This window comes from Myxocyprinus asiaticus, chromosome 40, assembly GCF_019703515.2.
Source record: "Myxocyprinus asiaticus isolate MX2 ecotype Aquarium Trade chromosome 40, UBuf_Myxa_2, whole genome shotgun sequence".
Classification (NCBI taxonomy): Eukaryota; Metazoa; Chordata; class Actinopteri; order Cypriniformes; family Catostomidae; genus Myxocyprinus; species Myxocyprinus asiaticus.
Genome location: NC_059383.1, coordinates 27,460,185 through 27,482,714, shown reverse-complemented (window position 1 = coordinate 27,482,714; position 22,530 = coordinate 27,460,185). Strand labels below are relative to the sequence as shown.

Sequence of the window (22,530 nt, the reverse complement as noted above, 5' to 3'; positions counted from 1 at the left end):
GAGACTTTAATACTATCCCTCACAGCCTCGTTGTTATTCCTTTTAAAAATTAAAAAGATGGCACTAGCGTGAATAAGGTCTATTGTTCCAACATCCCTCTATCTTATGCCTTAGGTGTATGGGGATAAGGATAATGATGGCTTTTATCACGGGGAGATCCGGGGCAGGTCAGGACTTATTCCCTGTAACATGGTGTCAGAGATCTGTGCGGAGGATGATGAGACCATGGAGCAGCTCATGAAACAGGGATTTCTCCCTCTCAACACTCCTGTGGACAGAATAGGTAGGTGTCTTCAATCTCATATTCACCCAAACATACTTCAAATGTTACAAATATAAAATATTCACTAAATATACATATGTACTATTGTTACCTACTGTTCAATATACTTCCTTAAAGCATACTGTGCAGTCAGGGGCATGGGGGGGGAGAGATTGGGAATGCAATAATTATAATTTGTTAAAACAGTGGTGAAACATGAATTAGAACTATTGTGTCAGATGTGAAGGGGAAGGAGAATTTACGCATGCGTCAGGTGCTTCGACACAAAAGATTTCCTCATAGAATCCACCTGCGCATCCTCGCTCAAGCGTCCTCATTAAGCTTCCTCTGTCCTCGTTTCAATTGCTTTTCATATAAACATGCACTAGGTGAATGTCTTTTTGCCACATTTTGCTGTGTTTTTAGACGCCATAAAAGAACTTCAACTGGTCTCAAGACACCTTCGTTCTGCCCGATTCATTGCGCTGCATCTTGCTTTTTTAGCGCAAGAACGCGCTTGGTCTAAACCAGGGTCAGAAATTAACAAGGTCACAGGGTAAAACTGCCACTGAAGGTGACAAAAATGACCCCGAAATTGAAAATGTGGGGTCAACAAAAAACTGCCACTTATGATTTCTATTTATTGTTTGGAAATTTGGAAATATTTATTTTTATTCTAGACCTAGTATATACCTATCACATGAAATTATTTGATGTTCATTTAAATCTATAGGTAACCGCTTATCTGATTATTCAGGTTGAACATGTTTTTTAAAGGATTAATTTGAAGTATTTGATGTAACACAATGATGTCATATTGTCATATTTTGTATGGTTAGAAAAAATATGCTCTAACAATTCCCTCATAATGGTGAAAAATGCCCCTAAAAACATCTCCAGGGGGCAAATGTTGCCCCTTAATAGAAAAGTTAATTTCTGATACTAGTCTATATAGCCTCTTTTAGAAATGCTTTAGCCAATTGTTACATAAATGCTATTATGATTTGTAAATTATATTCACCCTTTGCTATATTGGAAGCACTACGCCTAAACATTTTATGGTGTTTTACCTTACGAATTTCATTGTTTTTTTTTTGTTTTTTTGTGTGTGTGTTTGTTTTTTTGTTTTTTTATGTACATTAATTTCAAATCAGATGATTGCAACACACTCCAAAAAAAGTTGGGACAGTTGAGTGTTTACCACTGTGAAACATCACCATTTCTTCTAATAACACTTATTAAGCATTTAGGCACTGAAGACACAATTTGTTAAGTTTAAAAAGTGGAATTTTCCTCCATTCATCCATTATGCAGGTCTTCGGCTGCACAATTGTATAGGGTCTTTGTTGCTGTATTGTACGCTTCATAATGCTCCACACATGCTCAGTTGGAGATGGTCAGGACTGCAGGCAAGACAATCTAGCACCCGCACTGTGGTCTGAAGTTGTCCTGCTGAAAATTCCGGGACATCCCTGGAAAAGACGGTGCTGGATGGCAGTATATGCCGCTCCAAAATTTGTACATATCTGTCTGCATTAATGGTGCCCTCACAAATGTGTGAGTTACCCATGCCATGGGCACTGACACACCCCTGTCCCATACAGACACTGACTTTTGGACCTGACGCTGATAACAGCTTGGATAGTCCTTTTCCTCAACGACAGTGTTTTTCAAAAACTATTTTAAATGTGGACTCATCTGACTAAAAAACACAGTTCCACTCTTCTGCTTTCCATCTAAGATGAGACCGAGCCCAGAGAAATCGGCAGCGCTTCTGGACAGTGTTGATGTTGGGCTTCTGCTTTGCATAGTAAAGTCTTAACTTGCATCTGTGGATGCAGCGGCGAATGGTGTTGACTAACAAAGGTTTACTAAAGTAATCCCAAGCACATGTTCATGATATCCATTACAGCTGAATGATGTTTTTAAGACAGTGATATCTGATGGATCAGACATCAACGTGCATTCAGAAGTGGTTTTCGTCTTGCCCTTTACACACTGAGATTTGACCATATTCCTTGAATCTTTTAACTATATTGTGCACTGTAGAGGGTGAAATGCCCAAAATCCTTCCAATTTGTCTTTGGGGAACATTGTTCTTAAAGTGCTGGATTATTTGCTGAAGCATCTGTTGGCAAATTGACAAGTCTTGAATGATCCTTGCTCTTGAAGACTAGGCTGTTTTTGGAGGCTCCTTATATACTATGACACGATTGCCTCACCTGTTTCACATTGCCTTGTTATTTTAACTTGTCAAATTGTTATTAGTCTTAAATTGCCCCTGTCTCAACTTTTTTGGAGTGTGTTGCAATCATCTGATTTGAAATTACTGTACATAAAATAAAATAAAAATAAATAAATTCACAAGGTAAAACATCATATAATGTGTAGTTGTAGTGTTTTCAATTTGGCAAAGGGTGAATATAATTTACAAATCACTGATTTTTGTTTTTATTAGCATTTTTATACTGTCCCATCTTTTTTGGAATTGGGGTTGTACTTAAGATGTAATAAAATGCCAAATATGTTTGAAATTAACAGGAAATGGTTGACTAGTAGTTATTTTGAGTAAGCATTATGTTAATTTGTTACTCAGAAAAGCATCTTGCTGTCTCAAATTTATTTGCATTAGATGACAAATTGTGCCTTTTAACTATTGCCCTGGTATCTACTGTACATAATATCACTTTAAACCCCCTAGGGGCTTGTGACAAGGAGGAGGGCATGGCTGGGCCGTGATGGAGCACAGCCGGCGCTGAATCAGCTGATCAGCGGGAGAGCGAGATAAAGGGCAGCCGAGACAAGAGTTCGGGAGAGAGAGAGAGATGCACGTGGCCGCGTTGCATGTGTCTGTGTTTGTTTACGTTTGTTTTATGTTTGTTTTAAGTCGAGTTTCTCATTAAAGTTTACGTTAACTGTTCTGCCGGTTCCCGCCTCCTCCTTGCCCATCCTTGAACGAGCGTCTCCGGCTGCCCTTTATCTAGCTCTCATGCTGATCAGCTTATTCAGCACCAGCATGCTCCATCACGGCCCAGCCACGACCTCCTCCTCGTCACAGTAGTCTATTATTGTCATTAATAACTGCTATTTCTCTTTTTGATGTGGACATGACTCACCTAATGCTTATCGTGAGCCGTCTTTCTTTACTCCGCCATTACACAGAAGCCGCAACTGCATAAATGTATTTACACAGCAACAATTGCGGGAAACAATGTATCATGCACCCAAATGTTATATTTGTGGAAATAATTTTGGCATGCAAATGTTATATTTGTGTAGCTTGATTGTGCGCTGTTTAGAAAAAGTTTGTTACTTAATTGAAAACATTTTTTTTCTTTTATATCTGCCCTATTTGTGGTCATTATGAGTGAAGTATTCTAAAAGTATTCTAACTAAATGTCATGAAGTAGCCTAATTGTATTCTGAATACAGGTGCTTGAAAACTACCCTGATAGCACACGAACATCATCCAGACGTCTATTTGATGTCTGTTTACATCTGGAAGATGTATTTTTTTAAGTTGTTTGCTCATCTGCAATACGTCTATAAGACGTTTTCTCTCGGATGTCAATAAGACATTCAGCAGATGTCTTTAAGATGTATATGATTAAGAATGTTTGTAAATCTGATCTTTTTAAGATGTTTAGTAGATGTTAATTAGATTATGATGTTTTCCACATGAAAAGATCTAAAACAGACATCTCGGAGATGTACATTTGCTATCTGGGTAACGGGGGTTGAATACAGTTACTTCATTTTTGTATTCTGAATATGTAACATCATTACATATATTCCATTACAGCCCAGCCCTGTATACACTGTATACTGTCTACTATTATTTTGTGCAAAGGCGTCTTAACTTTTGGCATCTCAATCAAGAAATTCTCAAGAATGACATGTTAAAATTGATGGTGATATTTATTTTGGGTATACTACCAAGTTGTTGGATACTTTTTTTTTAGAAAACATAGGGTATTGTAAGCATTAAATTTTGCATCCCCTGCACAGTATTCATACAGAAATAGTATGTACAGTTTGTTAACATGCTTTCAAAACATAGCCAGCCTCTCTACTCCTCTTCAACAGAACAAAATAGGAGAGGTCGCCACCCAGTGGCCACTGGAAGAATGGTTGCATTATATGACTACGACCCCAGAGAGAGCTCCCCAAATGTGGATGTTGAGGTGTTACAAAACATTCACACTTACGCATATATATATATATATATACACACACACACACACACACACACACACACACACACAGTATATAGGCCTATATGTACTTATGCATCCTCAGGTTGTTAATCTGCTTAATAGGATTGTATATACTTGCTGATGCTGTGTTTTCTCACCCAGGCTGAATTGACGTTTTGTGCTGGTGACATCATTGCAGTTTTTGGGGATATTGATGAAGACGGGTTCTATTATGTAAGTATTGTTGTTGTGTTGACTGGTGTGGGAATTTTACAGTTACTTTTCAGGGGTTGTCAACTTATTTAAAGACATTTCTGTAGGAAATTCCCTGTCCGCAGTCTGTTCAAATCCGCCTCCCGCAACCCAAAATTGCCTTTTTCCACTCCGAGCCAAACAGCAACTGAATTAAATACTTTCTAACCAAAACACTACAGTTTATATATATATATATATATATATATATATATATATATATATATATATATATATATATATATATTTGCAAAATGGAAATCAATAACAAAGTGATAATGACAATACTTGTCATGTTTTGTCAATGTATCATCTGATACTGATGGTAAGCAGGTTTTGGTTTCTATGGTTACCTCATTAGGTGCATACAATAGTGTATATTTAACCTCCTTAGAACCCTCAGTATCCCAGCAAGCAACGCGGCCTCCAAACATGGCCGCCCCGGATTCCAATTCCCACAAAACAATGCAAAGTTCTCAATCGCCTGACTTCTGATTACACACACCTGCATGCAATTTCAGACCCTTTATAAGAGACTTTCAGCCACAGTCACATTGCGAAGTATACGTACTATTCCCTTGCGTTTACATTGCCAAGCCTTCATAGTCCGCCTGATCCCTTGTTAAAATACCTTTGCCTGTTTTGACCACAAGTTTACTTCTAGCCGTGTTATGTCTGTTTGCCGATCGCCTGACCTTCTGCCTGTACTCATTATTGGATTTTGCATCAAGTTGGATTTCGTCTTTATTGGTTTGTTGCCTAAACTTCTTTAAACTGCCACACTGCACTTGCATCCTACTCTCCTGGTGATATTACATGACACCCCGCATGTCCGCTGTGTGCATTTTCCATTTCTCTTTTTGATTTGTAACTAGTAGCACCTAATAAACAAGATAAAATACATAAAAATTTCTAGAGCAAATAATTTTCCTAAAAATGCACATATGTGGACAACAGGACTAAGTTGTGAAATTTTAAGTAATACCAAGCTATAGAAATCCAATTTTTTTTCATCAAATATTTTATGTGTCCAGGAGTGTTGGTTATTCATGTTTTTGAGCTGATTTTCTATAAAGCTGAATTAATGATTATTATAAAAGTAAAGGCCAGTGTCATCAAATCACTGCCAACCATGTTAAAATAAAATTTTGCATTATAAAATAATGAATCTATGTACTGATTATCATTGTCCTATGTCTGCCAAACATGTTGAGTGGTCCAAACATCATCTGCAGCCTGAAACTGAACTTTTGATCGGATTTTAGGAGTGAATGCATAGGAAAGCTATAGGATGCAATCTTGCTCCCTATTTAGTGGATGACTTAACCTCCAGTGTGCTGTCTGTCTGCACTGGTATCAGAACAGTTAGAAATGCACCTTATTGTCATTCAAACTCAATAAAGCCTCTGAAAGCAATTTTTTTTAGCTTTTGCATGAATACATTGATTCTTTATATGAAAATGCATAGTAAATATATAGGAATGCATATACTAATGTTAATGAATAGAACCGTTTTGTACAGTGATAATAAAATAAAATATAACAAAATATATATTAAAATGAAGCGAATGACCCACAGATGTGTTAATGTTTAAAATTATTCAAAATAACTAACATGTTTTTTCAACTTTTGAGGGAATGTCTCAGTGCACCAGAAGTTTAACTCTTAAATTACAGTGTAGAGTCTTGCGAACAGTATTCAGCCGGTTTTATTTAATTGAAATTATGCATTTCCTAGAGCGAAGCCAAAATACAATGTCCACACATGTGGACGCGGGGGTCGCACAAGGTTAAAGGCAAGTGAAAATGATTAACATTTAAATGCTGTTGAAAAGTATACTGTTGAAAGAACATATACTTTTTACTTATGTTGGGGGGGGGGGGGTTCAAAACTTTATTGGGGGTGTCATACCCCAAAAAACCCAAGGAGGTATAGCTGCAGCCGGATATCTCCAAATGGGGGCGGAATCTCCAAAAGAGGGTGGGGTTACTCCAGATGGGGTGTGGTTATCCTGGAAGGGGGTTGGGCTAGCTCCAAAAGGGGCACTTCTACAAGCAGTCAGGGTTAGGGAAAGGTGTAGGTGCTCTGTATGTTTTTGCTGGTGGTTTGTAACTACTGCCCCTTTTTGGAGCTCGGCCTGCAGCTATATTCCTCTCCACAAACCCCCTCATACTTAGCACTGCTGCCCACTCACACGGTTATGTGCCGAGTATTTCACTATAGACCTCATTCACATTGGCGCCACATTTGATTTTTGACATGAATGAAAATGGGGTTGTGAGGGATATACTCACCATCTCTTCAATGGCATGCACTGTATAAATCTGTATAAAGCTCCTAGATCACACCTAATTTTCAAACTAGTTTTTCTAACTCGTTTTTTGTCTACTGAAATATTTTGGAAATATGTTTTTATTTTATTTTATTTTTTTATGTTTCATTAGCAGAATGATCCAATAGAATTTTTATTAAAATACAGTACAACCCATTTAAGAGACTGTAAGTCTGTCTCTCACAGCTTCATGGTCATTCCCATATAATTAATGCTGCTACTGTGAATAAGGTCCATACTGTCTTTTTTCTTCCAGGGTGAGCTTAACGGACATCGGGGCTTGGTTCCATCTAACTTTCTAGAAGAAGTGCCTGATGATGTGGAGGTCTACCTGACGGACACTCCATCCCACCATGGTCAGGACGAGTCAACTCCGGCACTGGTGCCGCGCCCAGAGGCCAAACGGGTACACCATCGCCGTTCTCAGCGCTAGGCCCTGTGTCCATTCATCCTCCGTTTGAGTTATCGGTCCACTCGCCGTCTCTGTGTTTTCTTGTGCTTGTTTGTTTTTTCGTTGTGTGACCGTGGTGGTGGTTTCCAGTCCAACCTTTCTTTCTTTATGAAAGGGAGAAGCAAAGCCAGCTGCAAACAGAGCAGAGTTAAGAGAGCGAGTGCTTGTAGAGCATCGTCAGAGGACTGTGGGGGAAATGGCCAAATTTCATTCCTGCTCTGGACTTTGAATAAGAGCACAAAGCTCCTTTGCACTGAAACACTACTAAGTGAAACTGTATGCATTAGTGAAAGCGCTTTGTGAAATCCATAGGGTCTGTGGCTCTTGATTTCTGACCCTATTAAAAGACTGATTTGGAAATTATTCTAGGTTGTCATCATAAGAGATGCATGCCTGTTTTTTCCAGAATAGACCAAATACATTTTATATAATGCATACATCACTTAAAATGTTGTATTTCTTTGAGGAGGCTTTGTTTCTTTGTGTATGTTACACATCTTCAAAACTCTGTTTTTCAGATCATATGAACTAGCAGAACATCATCCCATCTCTTCCAGAGAGACTAAAATGTTAATATTCATGCTGTAATTAAAATAAATAAAAATAAATGAAGAACTGAAACAATCATGTATTTTTGCTATTGGACATTTAGTGAACATACTGTATATGCTCATTTGTGTGTATGTGTTGTTTTTGCTTTTCCCCTCACTTTTGATGTTATTTAATAATTGCTGCATTCTAATTTCCTTTTTTCCTGGCTTTGCAAAAAAAAAAAAAAAAAATGGTTGTAAAGTTCATTTCCCACCCTAGCAGACTCATGTCTTGCTAGGTAAGTTAAGCAACTTGGGATACCAGTCAAAGGTCTCATGCAAGGGATTTTATGCAGAGCTTTTATGCAGATGCTCTTTGTATTATTATTATTTTTTTTTTTATGGACAAATTATATAATTGGAATTTTCTCTCATTGGGGTCTCTCTATTATGTTGTTTTTCTATGTACACATTACTGTATAAACCTTAGTTGGGTTCAGGGTTATCTGCTTAAAATAATATTCCAGGTTTAGTACAAGTAAAGCTCAATCAACAGCACTGGCATCAGTGGCGTAGCCAAGGATGGGAATTAGACCCAGGCCCACTCAGAATACTACATATTATTCTTTGACTTCAAATATATATGAATAAAATAGTTTTAAAAAATGCATAAATCCTGATTTCTGAAAGTGTGAAAGAACTGATTAAATGCTGCACCTTTGGGCAAACATTTGGCCCATCTTTCCACCCAAAAGTCATTTCCTGGCTATGCCCTTGACTAGAATAATATTGATTACCACAAAAATTTATTTTGACTTGTCCCTCCTTAAAAAAATAAATCTGGGTTACAGTGAGGCACTTACAATGGAAGTGAATGGGGCCAATTTGTCAACTTTAAAATGTACACTTTTAAAAAGTATAAAAGCAAGATATAAACAATATTCATGTTAACATGATTTTAGCGGGATAAAATTGTGAATTTATTTCTTTTAAAATTATATCTGATTTTAAAACTTTCTTGCCATGGTAACATAATGCCATAAACCCTAAAACAATTATTTAAATAACATTACATCTCAAATAATAGACAATTTATAACAGATTAGTTAATGCGTGCTTTTCTAAGCATAACATTTCTTCCATTAAACCGTCTTGAATTGGCCCCATTCGCATTCACCATTTTAAGTGCTCAACTGTAACCCAGATTGTTCCTTTAAAAAAAAATGCAAATAAAAAATTGGGATGAAATAATTTGTTTGTGGTGATCAAAATTATGCCACAAATGCCATCCATTGAGCTTAACTTGTATTTAAACCGGAATATTTCTTTAATAAGGTTTATTTACTGTATAATTCAGTTTCTTTACTTCAGATATTTTGTTTGTTTATCTGTCTTTAAAAACAGATATTTTCTTCTTATGCCAGTGCATTAGACTAATATGGTATCTACAGTTGGTTCTCGATGTGTGCTGTGTGCAGTTCATGTGATTTCAAATCTGTGTTTTGGTACTTAAATTACAATACAAGGCAGTCTGCCCCTCTCACATTTTGAACACAGTCAAACACAAATGTGATATTTTTGGAAGCAGTTTCATTCGATAAATGTTTACCTCAAAAGACATCTTGCATAAGTGGTTTATATTCGCTGGTTAGCTGGAGTTTTAATACAATAGTTCATTAGTATTTTGGCTCTTTCTTTCTTGGAATATTTCTAATTTTGTGTCTTATGCGGCTGATCTGGGCTGTGTTTTAGGTGTGAAGAATGCAGATGATCAGGCAAATGATAGGCTTTCTGTGTAATATTCCATAATTTCTTCCTCCCCATGGATTTTTCATTAGGTGCCTGTGGAAACTACGGTCCCAGCTCCGGCCCCTGGAAGACCAGCCTCTCCCACTGTGCGTCCTTTGCTTCCCATTGGTCCAATGAGGTCATTGAGCCCTGCCAGGGGTCCACGAGATTTGGCCTCTAAAAAGAAAAAAGGACTGCTCTCTAAAGGGAAGAAACTGCTCAAAAAGTTCTCAAAGTAAATGTATGAATTTGATTTCAAATTAAGCATACAGAAGCATTTCTCTCTTAAAAAGGAAAATCTAGATTTTTATGTTGTTATTGAAACCTAGAGTTAATTTTTCTTACACACAAAAAAGAAAAACATCTCTATGGCTTTCTTGTTAACATGCCACGTACACAAAATGAAATAGAAGTAATAGAGAGATACTTAAATATGCCACTCATATGTCAATGAGTTTTGTCAGAATGAAGGCATCTATCCATACTGTGATGTAGAGGACAAAAATATGTTAATAATTAATTAATTATTTCCATTGTTATTTCATTATTTCAATATATCAAATAAAAGTGCTGGATTTTAAACAAAAATATTTAATCTCATAGATGTTCACATATTATATAATGTAGCAGCAGCCGCTTGGTGAAAAAAAAAAAAAAAGCACTTAAAATATGGCCTGACATTATAAATAATATAGCAGTAAACGATTGCTATAAACCTCATGACCATATTAAGTGCATTAGTCCGGTACACAAAAGGACAACAGTCAAATCACTTGGTTGAATTCTAATACATTTTCATTTAAAATAGTTTTTCGAAAGGTGGTCAAGGCATAAGGTGAGACTGATCAGGACAGTCTATGAGCAAATCCTTTTATACATTGCTGTGGCCTTCATCTAAACTCAGTATGATGTATTACCTTCATCTGATGTCTCCACACATCAGTCTTTGCCAAGTATTTACCCTTTTGCTTGCTCGAAGATCAACTTTTTCTGTGTTCATCATGAGAATTACTCTGAAGTTATAAAAATACAATGGAAACTTTATGTTTGCCTTTCAAATGCACAATCGGTGTGTGTTCTTGGTGAATGACGTGTGTTTCAGTGGGTGTGTGTCCACTTTGCATCCATGTTTGTGCAAACCTTAAACTGAAATGGACAAATGATGTTATGACTTGTGTGATCATGTGATGTGCTACTAATTACACAGTGTTTCCTGTTCCTTTCTGAAGTTATTAAGGGTGGTGTCATCATCTCAAGAAGAAATATTTAAGCAAAGATGGTGTCTTGGTGTCTACTCAGATTCCACTGGTTTACATGCATTTCATTGGGGGCTGGTTATGAGAACATAATTCATAGGCCTAAAAGATGTTTCCTTGCTGCTGTTATCATTGGCTGTTTTTCCTGAAGACTTTGCTTGCTTAGGTAGACACAAACTCCATGTAATAGTCCCTTTGCTATTGGGCCAGAGGACCTCACAGTTAATATTCTCAGCTACCAATATACAGGTTGAATAATACCCTCAGGCAAAACTACCTATAATGGCTCAGTTGTCTCAAGCTATAATCTAGTAGTTTACATTAAGGGCAAAATCTCTTGCATTAACACTAAACATCTTGCCCCGCATCTCAAAATGCGATTGCAAGGTTGGGCCAACATCTTTGTGGTGGCATCTCATGATAATGTGGCCAGTTAGTTTTAGGTTGCATTCTTGAATGGTTTAATCCAGGGTAAAAACTGTGTGTACAGTTTGTTTTTGTTTTGCCTTTTTATTTGTTTGTTCTTAAAAAAAAACTAAAAAAAAAACTAAAAAAAAAAAACTAAAAGTACTCTATTCTACTGAAGCATTTTATTTGATATATATGGCATATAGGCGTATTTGAAGTGAATGAACTATATTACTTGTAGAAGAAAGACAGAAGGTTCGAATTAAAAGCATGGATTGACAGCCAAAAAGGATTGTATGAAATGTTCAGCTGCCTGTATTGTAACATCATTTTGTTAAAATAAAATAAAAATAAATAAATAAATAAATAAATAAAAATGACATATATTTTTATTTAACAGAAATATGTCTAGGATCTTGAGTGTTCATTTGTGACTGGATGTTGTAACTGTTCGTAGACAAACTCTTTTGTAGGCTACTTGAATCCATTTGTAGATAATTCATAAATGATTGTACTTAATTTACAGATTTCAGATTTTTTATTTATTTATTTATTTATTTATTTTTTTAGTGCTTTAAAATATTCAAGTGTAAGTGTTCTCCAAGCCCTGTAGATGGCAGTGTTGACTTCTATATCTCTGCACTGCCCACTGCAGGGATCGTGAGTAAAAATCTGAGGACGTTTATGTTGTTTCATGTTGTGATTGCACTTTCTTTCTTTTTCTTTTTTTTTTTTTTTTAGCTGTGTCAAAATTCTGAAAGGTTCTTTTAACAGGTAGCAGAATTGGTTGCTGTTTATTTGTACACAGACTGTTGTGAATGTTGTCTTTTAATGGTGACGTCTGTACGTTATTCCTAGAGAATAGGCAATTATATTCATAGGTTGATTTTCCCGAGAAGTGTCTGTCAAAACATTAGGCTACTCTGGTTGATTTCGGAATGGCATACTACCATACTATAATTACATACTACATCTACAAACAGTGTGGCAGAAATAGACATAATTAATTAAATTTTTGACGGGTCACAGGACTGAAAACGAATCCATGAGTGATAGACGTGTCTCTTCCATGGATTGTATTGTTGTATTTGTGTTAAAGCTGAAGTGTGTAACTTCTGCGCCACTAGCGCAACCAAACGGAATTGCAAAAATAAACATTAGCTGTGTCCCACATGACACTATCCACAATATTCACTACAGTATGCACTCAGCCATGTAGTGTATGGATTTTCAAAGTGTACTATGGCCCCAAGCTGAATGCGTTACTGCTAGCTTTAGCATATTCGGCAAACTCAGTCCAAATCTTATATCACAAATAATGTGCAAATTCACACAGCGTGATGTGTATAGAGCTAGATTAATGACAAAAAGATTTGAATTTGAATTTTGTATAATTTAATTTTAGACGTGGCATTTAGGTCCGTGTTCCTTGTGTTCATTCGTTTTTCTTTTCGAAATTAAAAAACAAAACAATCAGTTATTTTGTTTTTTAATTTCAAAAGCAATAGGCAAAGCTGGGTTTAGCTTGTTTTTTATTATTAGTTTTGTTAAAAAAAAAAAAAAAAAAAAGCAAGAAATTAGCTAATTTCTCATGTTTATTGCTCATGGATATAAAATGAATGTTCAGTTTGAATATTAGATTTGCACATGTGGGTGGGTCTGAAATGCGATTGGTCAACCTGCGCTGTCATCTGTTCTGCCTCAATCAAACCCATCAGAATAAGTTCAACACAATACAGCTCTACAGATGGATTAATCTACATTTTTATTCAGAACATTAACATTCTTCTAAACGTTTGACAGTTGAATATTTATTACAACTCTTCTCTTGTGCCCAACAACTGAGTGCAGCAACATATATAATGATGTATCTTGAATACAAGAATACAGTGTTGTGCTGCAAATTACGAAAAATGTGTCTAAATGTATAATACAGGTGAAGTGGGATACGTAGGTTTTTGAACATTATGTTTCTTCGTTTTCCTGTCTATAGTGTTCTGGAGATCTGTAGGTATTTAGAATGCAACACACACACAATAAACTTCAATTTGGCTTGCCCATGTTTAACGGGCTCTGCCGCTACGGTCCTGAGAAAGCATACTTACAGCTAACAATTGTGTAGTGTATTGCCATTGCTGATTTGGTTTAATATCTCTTGCTATAGCTTTTTGTGATTTTTGTTCTCACTTCATTTTTCTGCTGACAAGACTATTTTAGACAGACCCTATTAGACAGTATATGGATGGACTCACTAACCATTAACAATAGGTGTTCAAAGAATTAAACATGATTGCCCCTTACTGATCATGTCTGTTCTTCGCCACCTAATGCGATGTGATACCATGTTTAATACATTTCAGCTCCTTTACAGTGAGCACAAAACAACCGAGCGAGTGCACAAAGTTTAAAAACAGCATTAACCAGAAGACTATTGACTCACTAATGGAAGTCTAGTTATTTATAATGAATAGAAACGTGCAAATGTGTGGTTATGTTTGGTCATTTGCATCACATCATTTGTGTAATAATTTATACTCTGCCTTTTAAACTACGACATCTTAGTGAGTTATTGCCATGCAAGTTGGTAAGTTGCTGGATAAATCCATATTCAGGTTGCTTAACAAGTGACAGCAGAGTTGTAATAAATATGCAACTGTTTAATGTTTGGAAGAATGTTAATGTTCTGAATTAAAAATTAGATTAATCCATCTGTAGAGCTGTATTGTGTTGAACTGATGGGTTTGAGTGAGGCAGAACAGATGACAGCGCAGGTTGACCAATCGCGTTTCAGACTTACCCACATGTGCAAATCAAATATTCAAGCTGTATATTCATATTATATCTTTGAGCAATAAACACCGAAAATTGGCGAATTTATTGCTTTTTTTTTACAATTTTATTTTTAACAAAACTGATTATCAAAAAACAAGCTGTTTTTAGTTTTTTGCCTATTTCTTTTTAAATGAAAAAACAAAATTCAAAGCATAATTTATTTTTTGTTTTTTAATTTCAAAACGAAAAACGAATGAACGCAACGTACACGGACCAAGAAGAAATTCAATATTCATTATAGAATTCAATATTCTAAAATTCAGATCTTACAGAAAGTAGGCAAGAGTTCAAGCTTCTGGGTTCCACAGGGAAAAGTAGAGGATTCTCCTCGCACAAGACCTTTGTCTATGTTCTTTTCTCGCTTTTTGCCTTTGAATCAAATGCCTTTCTATGAAAAATACAATTTGTAGTCTCTTGCCAAAGTTAAAGGTATTGCTGTAAGCAATTTTTTTTTTTTAATGGAAAAGTATGCAAAACATTTTCCTACTCCTTTAAAGATATTAATGAAATAAGTGTCCTGAGATACAGTATCTCACCGGTCTCTTTGACAGCTGTAGACTTTGTAAACAGCAAATAAAAATATGTCCGCGGACCGCCAACATTGACGCTTTTCACCTGTCAATTATTTTGCTCGTTCTCATTTGGAGAGGATCATTGAGGCAATGATTCATAATTTTTGAGAGTTGAGGGCGCTATTGTGCCATTGTTGAATTTTGACTGCCACAGGAACAAACAATGTTGCTCTTTCGCTCGATTTTGATAGGCGGGCGGGGCTAATTCAACGGCGCATTCATAAAAGCTTCAGAAAGCTAAAATCGCTTACAGCACCTTTAATCACATGTAATCACACCTAGTAGAGGATGCATGTAAGGGCTACACAGCTTATCTTAAATTACCATTTATTACATTTAAAAGCATTTCTTCAGTAATTGAAATAAATTGAAGTGATATCTGATGTGGATTCCAATCACAGAGTGAGGCAAAAATATATTATTTATAGCTTTACATGTGATGCTAAATGCTACTCATTCTAACCATTTCCATAGTAAATATACTTTATTCTATTAAAAATACCAGAGACCACTTAAAGGAATAGTTCACCCAAAAATGAAAATTTGCTAATAATTTACTCACCCTCAGGCCATCCAAGATGTATCTGAGTTTCTTTCTTCATCAAAACAGAATTTAAGACTTTTAGGATTTCATTTCAGGCCTCCTCCTCTAAACAATGCAAGTGAATGTCCTCCATTTTTTGACGGTCCAAAATGCATATTTAGGATGCATCAAAATAATCCACAGGACTCCAGTCGACAAATAAATAAAGTTCTTCTGAATGCAAATGATTGATTATTTTGAGAAACAAAACAATACTTAGATACTCTTTAACTACAAATGTTCGCTTCAGTACATCTCTGTGACATGCGCTCATAAGAGGGATGACGTAAGCTCGTTGGTAAGGTCACGCGTCACGTGGAAGAGGAGTCAGGAAGCACGTCATTGTTTACAAGGGAAACTTGCACAGAGCACAGACCAAGCGCCGTTCACAAACCAAAACAGTCCAAAACAATTTCAAAACAATATAAAATAAAATACAAAATCATTTCCAAATAATAATAATGATAAAAAAAAATGTAAACAATGACGCGCTTCCTGACTCCTCCTCCATGTCACACGTGACCTTACCAACCAGTTTATGTCATCCCTCTCGTGAGCGCAAGTCACAGAGATGTACGGAAGTGAAAATTTTTAGTTAAAAAGTATATAAGTATTGTTTTATTTCTCAAAATAATCAATCGTTTGGGTTCAGAGGAACTTTATTTGTCAACTGGAGTCGTGTGGATTATTTTGATGCATCCTAAATATGCATTTTGGACCGTCAACAAATGGAGGACATTCACTTGCATTGTTAGGAGGAGGCCTGAAATTAAATCCTAAAAGTCTTAAATTCTGTTTTGATGAAGAAAGAAACTCAGATACATCTTGGATGGCCTGAGGGTGAGTAAATTATCAGCAAATTTTCATTTTTGGGTGAACTATTCCTTTAAAGAACATAGACAGATGTCTCATGCGAGGAGAACGCTAACCTAACATATAAATATAATTTATATAAATATAAATTATAAAAGTTTTAGATTTACTTACCTCGGTGCGGTTTATCTCTGTTACGCCGGGTTCACACATCCTCTGTGATCGGGGCGTGAGCGGCGCATTTTTGTTTCGCCGCTCATATTAACAGATGACACCGTTTACACTGCAAGCGTGAGTCCTGTGGTAGCATGTCCCAGAAGCATCCCAGATGCGGCAGTGAGCGGATAGTTTAGACGTTGAGCCTATTTTTGCAGCGCAGCTCATGCTGAGCTCAGCGGCTCTGGGTGCAGTACAACACTAAAATATCAGGAGATTTTTGAAAAGACACAAAAGCAAATCAAGATTATTCAAACTGAACCAATAGTGCACTACAATTAATATGTCTGCATGCAAGTAAACTGAATAAAATAACTTAATTAAGGAAAGAATTAATAAACTGCCGGACCTTTTGCCATTCTGTGTATATAGGTGTACAGTATAGACAATCACAACCAAGTGTGCTGATAAAGATGAAGTGCACGTCACTGCCCGCTGTTGTCCTTGAAGCAGCAATAACCTCATCTTATTATGACCTTATTAAAGAATAAATTTGGCGTAGGATCCCATATAATTTTATTTCCTGTGCAGAGGCGCTGCTGTTACTCGCAGAAGAGACGCGGCCAATGTGAACGTCCAACGCAACAGCCCTGCTCACGCCTCGCTCACACCACGCTCACAGAGGATGTGTGAACCCGGTGTTAGCCTCGAATGGCAACCTTTTGCAGCCTCACCTATGGCAGAAAATTATAGTACCTCTGTGATTGGCCAGAATGCTCCGTTCAACTTTTCTGGAACCCTCTTGTCCTCTGGCGTACTTTCTGTAAGATCTAAATTTCTGCATTTTGAATTTTAGAATATTAAATTCTATATTGAATATTGAATATAAAATTTCTTCTTCAGCTGTAATTTTATAATCTGAATATTTACAGCTAATTTCACCTCTAAAAAATTCAGAACACAAAATCTGCTGTTTAAAAATACAAATCTATAAAATACGCCACAAAAACCATTCAATTTTGTTAAATGCCACATGTCTAGAATTCAAATGTATCAAATTAAAATTCAAAAGTATAAAATATGCCATGGAAAATTCAGTTTGTTAAATGCCACATGTCTAAAATTGTAATTTACAAAATTCAAATTCAAATCTTTTTGTTATTAATCCAGCTCCATAGATGTAATGGTAAAACATTCAACTCACATTTGTAATTTGCTGTCTTCACAGGTGTTTCACTAGTTGCCACAGTTTCCATTAATTAGTGCCCAAGCACTGAAAGTGCGGAGACCCATTTGTTCTTCTAAGGATTATTATTAGGGCCCAAGCACTGAAAGTGCAGAGTGCCTATTATTCTTCTAAGGATTCTTCTTCTTCTTTTTAAGGTTTTCGGTACTTTTGGGGGTACATAACATGAGGGAAAACTCTTTAAAGTTTGCACACACATCAGAGTTGTCAGCCATTAGGGCTGGGCAAAGTAGGGGACTCTGTATCGCCCCCTTGAAAATGGGCATGTATGGGGGGCTCTGTAGTACCCCCATTTTCACTTACAGTCACGAAAATTGGTACATATATAGATCTCATCAAGTCGGACAACTTTCGCGCTGACAGTCATAAGTTCCACCCAACAGGAAGTCAGCCATTTTGGATCGTTTGAAAAATGCATGCTATGGATTTTGAAATACTCCTCCTAGGGGATTCATGTTACAGATACCAAATATGGGCGACATCATGCCAAGACATTGACGATGCTAAATTGCGAACAGATTTTTGATATATCGAATGGTGTTGCCATAGCGACGCAATAAATTAATGTAAAAAAATGGGAAACAGGAAGTGTCTCTTATCTTCTGCGTGCATTGTGTGGTATCTTCTGCGTGCATTGTGTGATTTACATTAAAATTGAGCTGTATGTTTGGCCTTGCGGGCTGTTGTGCAATTGTGGGTCACGGTTGTAGCACCACCAACTGGTGGAAGGAAGTGTGGCACTTTTAACAGACTTTGAAATATCCCTCTTATGTTTACCTGAATTGCTTCAAAAAAAATTTTAATAATGTCAAGACAGTGCAGATTTACAATTCTGAAGGGATTCATGATATCTTACACATGATGCCATGGCAACGCATTAAATGTCATTATTAATTTTTATTGATATTCACATGTTTTGTCAGCCATTAGGCCTGGGCAAAAGTTAACACATGAGTGTGGCCTGGGAGCTCTGTAGCGCCACCTTTTGACAAAGGTGGTGGGGTCAGTTTCTCCTACGGTCACCAAACTTATTAAGTATATTGTTCTCATCAAGTCAGACAACTTTCAAAATTATAGCCATTAGCTCTGCCCAACAGGAAGTCGGCCATTTTGGATTGAATGTGCATTTATTTTTAAATTGCAGGCCCTGAGCTTTTGAATACTCCTCCTAGGAGATTCATGTGACTGGCACCAAACTTAGGCAATATTATGCCAAGATATTGAAGATGCTAAATTATAAACTGATTTTTGATATATTGAACGGTGTTGTCATGGCGAGGCCTTAAATTAAGGGCACAAATGTGGAACAGGAAGTTCCTTATATCTTCTGTGTGCATTGTAGGATTTTGATGAAAATTCAGCTGTATGTTTTGTAATGGGGGCTGATCACATTTATGCTGCTATTGTGGGTCACGGCCATAGTGCCACCAACTGGCACCAGGAAGTAAGGCAGTTTTATCAGACTTTGAAATAGCCCTCTTGTGTTTACATGAATTGCTTCAAAATTCTTTAGAATAATGTCAAGACACTGCTGATATAAAATTTAAAGGGACATTTGATATCTTAAATACTGTTGCCATTGATATTTATTGTGCAAGTGAAAGCAGTTTTTAAAGTGAAATAAAAAGCTATAGAAGTCTAAGTTTATTGTAATGAAAAAGTGCTGCACAAAAAATAAAAATATCAACTGAAATGTAAAAATACTAGAAAATCAAAGCCATATCTTTAACCCAGCTCTGAGTGGCAATTAACTAGTTCAGCTGCAGTACCAGAAATGTCCAATAGAGGGCAGCCAATCTCCATTGTTAAATGTTTCCCAAAATACCACATCTCCATAGTAACAGTGTAAGCATCTTCTTCACCTTGTATGTTCATTATAAAAATCCTTCTAAACTTTCACGGGAATGCGTGAAAGTATGTGTTAGACAGCACACATACATCACAACTAGTGTTTAATCTTCACCCTGCGTGCTGTGAATGAAACACAAGAACCCGCGATATACAAAGAATCCCTAACATTCACTTAAAATCCCCATTAGTTGTGTAATAAAATGTGATTAGAATTTGAAGTTGTATTAATACAGTAGGCTACGAATCTGAAAATGGCAATATATGCTGAACACTTGTATGCTGAAAGTAAATGTTTTTACTGATATAAAAAGTTCACTTATATATGCAATATACTGTTTATGTCAATATGACAAAAATGGCAATTTTCATACATGTGACATGTTTTTTAACATTTGTGGAATTTAAATGTAATTTAAAATGTCATTGCTCATATATATGAACTCTAATTGTATTTGTTCGTATATGGCCATATACCAGATTTAAATACAGGCCTGGTTCTGTGGGTTCCAACGAACCTTAGAGCACCCTCAATTGCAGACCAGGGCAAAGTACTGCCCACGGGTCGATTTATCATGAACGTTTTTTATTAGATCTTTCATTTATCTGGCTTTTGTTCCTTTTGCGCATCCACAAGCTTTTAATATGCTCAGGGTTGCCAGATAATAGATGCCACACCCCAATCAGAGGTTTATACTTGCACAAATTGGAAATATTTCATCTTAGGTCATACTTAATTCATGCAATCTGGCAACCATGCATGCGAGTGTGCACGCATTCTCTCTCCTCTTCGAAAAAAACAACGTAGCACTCAATAGTGCAATATTATGCTCAAAGAAAAGTGTGATGCAGCCACTCCGTGTTCACGGCTGCATGTGCCGTTACGTGCCAAGTCTGTGAGGAAACCTTTTCAGTGATGAACTATAGTAAAATCGCAATAGATCTTCGCATCATTCGTACACGGAGGGAACACACGAGCAAAACCAATTGAGAGAGGAATATGTTTGTTCTTTGTGTTATTTGTGAAATGCTGAAGTCCCTCACACCTGTATGCGAATGTTACTCTGGCAGTTATCATTTATCAGGGTCATGCAGCCTGTTTTATTCGGTTGTGTGCTGAATGGGGTGCCAAACAAACAACTGATGAGACCCATATCATGACCCATGAGCATGTAAACAGGTTGATAATGTTTTGAGAATAAAACAACTTTGTCCACTTTGCGGCAAACATTAAAATGAGCTTTTAGAATCTGTAATTTCAGAATATTTTATTTTACTAATAAACAAGCCTCCTGATGTAGTGTTAAATTGAATACTAAATTACCACTGCATTGAAGTATGGTAATATAAACAATAATTTTATTCAGCCTTTATTCAGTTTCTATATCACATGATAGAAAAGTAGCAGCAAAACTTCAAGCAATCGCAGAATGGTCCCATCAGTCTGTATACACTTCAGAAAACTGTGCATCATTCATTGATTGCATGAGTGCACTAGTACTTCTGGGCTTTTCAGCACAATAAACAAACTCATTCAACAACACTCAACAGCCTTGCTTTTCAGCAGTCACTGTGACACAGTCTCACACACACAGCTCTGTGCGTCTCTCTCTCCTCGTCTGCCTTTGTCTTCTCTCCTTAAATATTCCCGCCACTCCTCCCTAGAACGTGAAACCAGTGTAGTGCACAGGTAGAACTCATTTACCAGTTGCCTCTCCAGCCTCACTATGCCCTGACGCCGCTCGGCCATGCCCTGCTCACCACAATATATATAGATAGACAGACAGATAGATTCACAGTTATATTATATTATGTATCAAATTATTTTAACAAATAGCATCAAACATATTTACATACATAAAAACGTATCCTTAGCGGACATTTCAGGTGATTAAAGCTGCCAAATAATCACAGATGCAAAAATATTAACAGAACTTCAACTAGAAGGTATTAATGTTACTTAACCAATCTGATGTGGTTGTTGCATTTTCATCAGTGGACACTCACAATGAAATGCATGCTGTTTTTTCTTCAATCATTGGATCGGATTTTAAGCAAAGAACATGAAACATAAGTACTGTCGCTCACATGTCGCAAGTGTTTTAAAAATGCACTCTTTTAACATTTTCACTGTAATGTTCTTATTGCAATATAGACTGCAGAAGATGAAAGTTTAATTTGATACCAAGTTTGTGAACATTGATGAAGTTTGTGATATAAAACAAAGCATTTGTTTTATAGCCACACTCAGATGGCCCAAATGTTGGCCAGTGACAGTTAACAGGTTTAAAATGGGCATGTAAGACGACTCTGTAGCACCCCCATTTTCAACTACAGTCAACAAAACTGGTATATATATATATATATATATATATATATATATATATATATATATATATATATATATACTGTATATACAGTTGCAATCAAAATTATTCAACCCCCCCAAGACAGTAAGGATTTACAAAGGTAATCTTTTTTAGAATTTATTGCTGGTCAGGGGGGTTGAATAATTGTGATTGCAACTGTAGTTCTCATCAAGCTGGACAACTTTCAGAATTATAATTATTAGCTCCCCCCAACAGGAAGTTGGCCATTTTGGATTTTTTGGAATATTGCAGTCTCTGAACTTTTAAATACTCCTTCTAGGGGATTCATGAGACTGTCACTACATTTAGACAACATTATGCCAAGACACTGGAGATGCTAAACTGCTAACAGATTTTGAAATTTCGAACGGTGTTGCCATGATGAGGCATTAAATTAATGGCGAAAAATGGGAAACAAGAAGTGTTTCCTATCTTCTGTATGCAATGTGTGATTTAGATCAAAACTGAGATGTATGTTGGGGGCTAATCACATGGGGGACTATTTTGTGTCACAGACATAGCGCCACCACCTGTCAACAGGAAGTGTGGCTCTTACAACAGACTTTAAAATAGTCCTCTTATATTTACTCAAATTGCTACAAAATTGTTTAGAATAATGTCAAATGCCAAATGCG

The 22,530-nt window shown here is 36.4% G+C and overlaps 1 protein-coding gene across 6 annotated transcripts in view; it reads left to right on the top strand.

The window, feature by feature from the left end:
* LOC127431074 (RIMS-binding protein 2-like) overlaps positions 1-11,636 on the top strand; it is a 110,971-nt gene extending 99,335 nt beyond the window's left edge. For all 6 annotated transcript variants that reach the window (XM_051681312.1, XM_051681310.1, XM_051681311.1 and 3 more), the window contains 5 exons: positions 115-283; positions 4,349-4,446; positions 4,621-4,692; positions 7,300-7,449; positions 9,863-11,636. In XM_051681312.1, coding sequence (XP_051537272.1) covers positions 115-283; positions 4,349-4,446; positions 4,621-4,692; positions 7,300-7,449; positions 9,863-10,051 — 678 coding nt within the window. In that variant the 3' untranslated portion in view covers positions 10,052-11,636. The remainder of the gene's footprint in view (positions 1-114; positions 284-4,348; positions 4,447-4,620; positions 4,693-7,299; positions 7,450-9,862) is intronic.
* The last annotated feature ends 10,894 nt before the right edge of the window (positions 11,637-22,530 follow it).